At 40.6% G+C, this 5,000-nt stretch overlaps 1 protein-coding gene across 6 annotated transcripts in view; it reads left to right on the top strand.

Annotated features, from left to right (window-relative positions):
* The first annotated feature begins 699 nt into the window (after window positions 1-699).
* LOC308079488 (NXPE family member 3-like) overlaps window positions 700-5,000 on the top strand; it is a 14,455-nt gene continuing 10,154 nt past the window's right edge. For 3 of the 6 annotated variants that reach the window (XR_013932613.1, XR_013932614.1, XM_080421007.1), the window contains exon 1: window positions 700-824. Coding sequence is in view for 1 of the 6 variants with exons in the window: in XM_080421007.1 (XP_080277133.1) it covers window positions 813-824 (12 nt within the window). In the remaining 5 variants the exon portion in view is untranslated. Of the gene's footprint in view, window positions 825-2,640; window positions 3,333-3,676; window positions 3,798-4,258; window positions 4,369-5,000 lie in introns of those variants that run through there. The other 3 variants (XM_080421009.1, XM_080421008.1, XM_080421010.1) reach the window with 3 other exon arrangements.

Genomic DNA, 5,000 nt, shown 5'->3' with positions numbered 1-5,000 from the left:
TTTGATGCTAATACTTTTGTACTTTTACTCTGTACTTTTACACTTTAATTGACTGTCAAACATTACACCACGATTTGGGACTAAGGTGGAGAGGGGAATGTTCTGACAATGTTCAGAGAACAGGAGGTGGGTTAGTTAGCCTACAGTTAATCTCTCAAGAACAGATTCTGCTCTGCGTTTGAATCTGTCGGGGGGGTTCGTCATATCGCGTACGCACTGGCCTACAAGTGGGCGTGCCTTCAGATCAGGAAGCAGGCCGCGCTAGAAATATTGTTAGTGGGAATGAAAAAATAGTCGCACCACCGGAAGTGATGCGCTGAAGGCAGACCAAAACCCCGGTTTCCTTGCGCACGGGTGCTACGTCAACTTCCTCCCAGAGCCAACTGAGATAGTAAAAAACAGCAGAGGGCGCTGTTTTCCCTTTTCATTTGGCGATGGGTTCCCAGATTGGCCTACAGTAGGCTAACTAACTAGTAGGTGTTGGATCCGACATGGGGTACCAGAGCCTGAATATGCTGCTGCTGTCAATTGTGTACGTATGTAGGCTACTGTTTGTTGTAAATTCTGAATTGTCTCAGTTATTGTGTTGTTGGCTGCAGGTCAATGTGCAATGTGGTGGTCAAAGTTCAAGGTCAAAGCCAGGTCAACTGTGTCTAGTTTGCCCTCGTTTGGCAGGGTATTTATTATCTGGCAATTACATTTATTTTCGCATAGGGTTTAGTCATTCATTCATGTTAATAACAGAGTCCCAAAAAGTTCTACTGAGAAACTGAGGGAAGACGCTAAACATTCACTTCAAGAAAAAAACTATCATGATACCGTTGGTGAGTTCTATTGTACTTTTTACTCCACTACAATTATTTGACAGCTTTAGTTACTAAAGATTTTGATTGTTATCACAACCACTTCAGCCCTATATATATTTTCTGACATTTGAGCCGAAATATAGATTTACAAGCTCACAATTGTAGATCTGCTATTTTCTTAAGATTTTTATACAATTTCAAACTTGTGAAATGGGACATTCTGCACAATGAGTACTTTTACTTTTGGTTCTTGAAGTACATTTTGATGCTAATACTTTTGTACTTTTACTCTGTACTTTTACACTTTAATTGACTGTCAAACATTACACCACGATTTGGGACTAAGGTGGAGAGGGGAATGTTCTGACAATGTTCAGAGAACAGGAGGTGGGTTAGTTAGCCTACAGTTAATCTCTCAAGAACAGATTCTGCTCTGCGTTTGAATCTGTCGGGGGGGTTCGTCATATCGCGTACGCACTGGCCTACAAGTGGGCGTGCCTTCAGATCAGGAAGCAGGCCGCGCTAGAAATATTGTTAGTGGGAATGAAAAAATAGTCGCACCACCGGAAGTGATGCGCTGAAGGCAGACCAAAACCCCGGTTTCCTTGCGCACGGGTGCTACGTCAACTTCCTCCCAGAGCCAACTGAGATAGTAAAAAACAGCAGAGGGCGCTGTTTTCCCTTTTCATTTGGCGATGGGTTCCCAGATTGGCCTACAGTAGGCTAACTAACTAGTAGGTGTTGGATCCGACATGGGGTACCAGAGCCTGAATATGCTGCTGCTGTCAATTGTGTACGTATGTAGGCTACTGTTTGTTGTAAATTCTGAATTGTCTCAGTTATTGTGTTGTTGGCTGCAGGTCAATGTGCAATGTGGTGGTCAAAGTTCAAGGTCAAAGCCAGGTCAACTGTGTCTAGTTTGCCCTCGTTTGGCAGGGTATTTATTATCTGGCAATTACATTTATTTATTTAGAAAGATTTTATACAAGCCACACATGGATCATAGTTGTTAAATAAAAACCTTAATGTTAAATTAGTTAAAACCACCTTATGATGGTGGTGGATGTGCTACACCAACATTTGATTTGAATTATACAATTATGGAAAAATAAAAACAGTTGCTTTCCCAATCGTTTTACAGACAGAATGGTGACGAGTGTGTCCTCACTAATATCTTGCCAGGCAGACTTCCATTCCATAATAGACTGATTGATTGATTGATTGAATACTTTATTAACAGTTTGCCAAAACGAATTGCAGCCACCTGTAAGTGCTCTTTTAGACCGGTTTTGAAGGAGAGTAGGGATTTACACTCCTTTACTAATAATAATAAACTTTATTTGTATAGCACCTTTCATGACATGAAATGCAGCTCAAAGTGCTTTACAGAGCAAGAATACAATTACAGAAAAAGTAAGTAATTTAACAATAATGCAAAAAAGAAAAGAAAAAGCATAAAACAACATTAAAATAAAAGCAAGTGAATCAGGCAAAAACAGTGAGGACATGAATAACAACACAGAGATTTAAAAATCAACAAAAGGCAAGAGTGAGGAAATAGGTCTTGAGCTGTGCTTTAAAGCTATCCACGGCTGCCTGTCTAAGGTGTAAATGGGAGTTTATTCCATGCCGTTGGCCCGTAGAAGCAGAATGCTGCGTGTTTTTTATATGTCATAGTAGGCAAGGCCCTTCGAGCAGGTTAGCACTAGAAGACCTCGAGGGGGGCGGTTTGGAACATATCTAGGCAGGCAGTCATAGAGGTAAGGTGCCAGACCATTTAGAGATTACTGTTGGTTGGGCGTTCCACATTTTTGTGGCATAGCAGGAGAACGAATATAGCAGTGGTTCTCAACCAGTAGTCTGGGGACCAGCAGTGGTCCTTGAGGGGGAGGTGGTCCCCAGCTAAACGATGGAGAGTTGGTAACCAAATGGACCCTTAGATATTTAAATTTATTTTTTTCAAGTTAAATTATTTTTAAATACCTGCACTTAATTTACAAGAAGTCTCCACAATTAGATAATGTAGAAGAATTGTTATTTTGGTCAACGTTTGTCTGTCATCTCTCCTATTGGTAGGACTACCACATCAATACAGCATGGAATTGTGGACAAAATCCTATCCAATGATAACAAAATATTCAACGTTTTGGGTCTGAGACTCTGAGGGGCTAAATCTCATCAAAAAATGGTGAAATCCGAGGCTCAAATTCCGAATAAAGAATGGACCTTGAAATGAAGAGGTTGGAAACCACTGCACTGCCATAATAGACTATATATTTGAATCCGGAGCGCAAAGTGAGAAACATAAACGTGTGTGCAGGGGGCAAGCAAAAAGGGGGAGGGAAACATCGCAGCCTCATTTAAATATCTCCCCACAGAACTCACAAATTCCCACCCGTCCCAAACATCCGTAATCCGTCACTTTTTTTTTTTTTTTTTTACCTCGACCGAAGAAACGACGGATCGATACATGATCGTATGAAAGGCGGACTTTACACGATCAGCTGATGTGGTGTTTTGTAACCGGTGAGTTTCCAAGATTTAGCTCTGGTCCTCCAGACCGTTTAGTTCTCTCTAACGCCCTGCCAGGCGCGCCGCTCTGCTCATAGACCGAACATTCCAATGCCGTGAGACTCGGTGCGAGGTCTCCGCCTTTGGTGAAAATAGACAAAACTATTTTGCCACTCACCGAAACAAATGCTGCTTTGTGTTGTTGAGAGTCTATTCTCCAGGGTGGGCAGCCTCTCAGGACCCCACCTTCTCTGTATAATCCACTTAGTTTTGGGCAGAAAATCCATAGATTTGGTCAATATAAATGACCATTGACCAGATCTGTAGAGGGCGCAGTGGAGTAAAATACAATAATTTCCGTCTGTCGGACATATTTCATTTTCTGCCCCAAAAAGTGTATTATACAGAGAAGGTGGGGTCCTGAGAGGCTTCCCACCCTGGAGAATAGACCTTCAAGAACACAAAACTGCCTTTGTTTCGGTGAGTAGCGAAGTAGTGTTGTTTATTTGTTACTAAAGACGGAGACCTCGGCACGACAGTGGAATTTTCGGCTCTGGACCAGGGCTACACTCTAAGATGATATTTATGCACTTTAAAATGTAGATGCCGATTTCATTTCAGCGTTTCGACCTATGTGAATGATTGTTAAGTATTTGATTATTCTGAATCGATTTTCGACCAAAAATCTGATTAGACGTTGTTTGACTTTTTACTAAAATCATCGATCATCATATTTGTTATTTGTAATTAAATTGAATTTCACTGCCACTCCCAGCCCGTAAAGCTGAACACTGTGATTATACTGACCCCAGCTGGTAGAATAAGGCAGCCGTGGATAGCTTTAAAGCACAGCTCAAGACCTATTTCCTCACTCTTGCCTTTAGTTGATTTTTAAATCTCTGTGTTGTTATTCATGTCCTCACTGTTTTTGCCTACTACAGCCACTCTGCCGTCAGCCACTCTGCCGTCATCATAAATCAATTTCAGCAGAATGGTAACATTTGACAAGATTTATTAAAATAACAACTGATCAGTGGTGTGAAGTAACTAAGTAAGTACATTTACTCAAGTACTGTACTTAAGTGCATTCTTTAGGTATTTTTTACTTTACTGGAGCCGGCCTGCTTGCTCAGGGGATTGATTGATTGATTGATGTACTTTTATTTAGTAAGACATGAGAATCACAGTACATGGAAGTACAAAATTCACAATACAAGGTTTACTAAACTGGAAGACTCTTGTTTAAGATGAGAACCCCATGCACACAAATCATGATGAGACAGACAGATATACACACTACTATACAGAATGTCATACAATCAGCTTTCAGGTTACTGGTATGAAGAGAGAAAAAATATATATACAAAAGAGGAAAATGAAAGGATTCGTGTCAGATCCTGTGTCTATGCGAGACATGACCTTTGACACAATCTAAATGTCTCAATAGAAGAGCAGGGAGACAAAATACAAGTTACATTGTATTACCATACTCTACCATATACAGATTGGACAAAATTACATTTTAGTCATTATAAAAAAGTACATAGTGCTGCTTTAAGTCAGTGAATACTAAATGAATACCAAGTCAGGCCCCCCACCAGAAAATCTCCTTATTTTTCCACAGTAATGTTGGCATACAGGTGGTATGCCAATTGTAGTTTGGTGTTTACATACAACATGGCC

Source organism: Gymnoscopelus braueri, assembly GCF_963280865.1.
Source record: "Gymnoscopelus braueri genome assembly, chromosome: 23".
NCBI classification, from domain to species: Eukaryota; Metazoa; Chordata; class Actinopteri; order Myctophiformes; family Myctophidae; genus Gymnoscopelus; species Gymnoscopelus braueri.
This window is presented reverse-complemented; position numbering and strand designations above follow the sequence as displayed.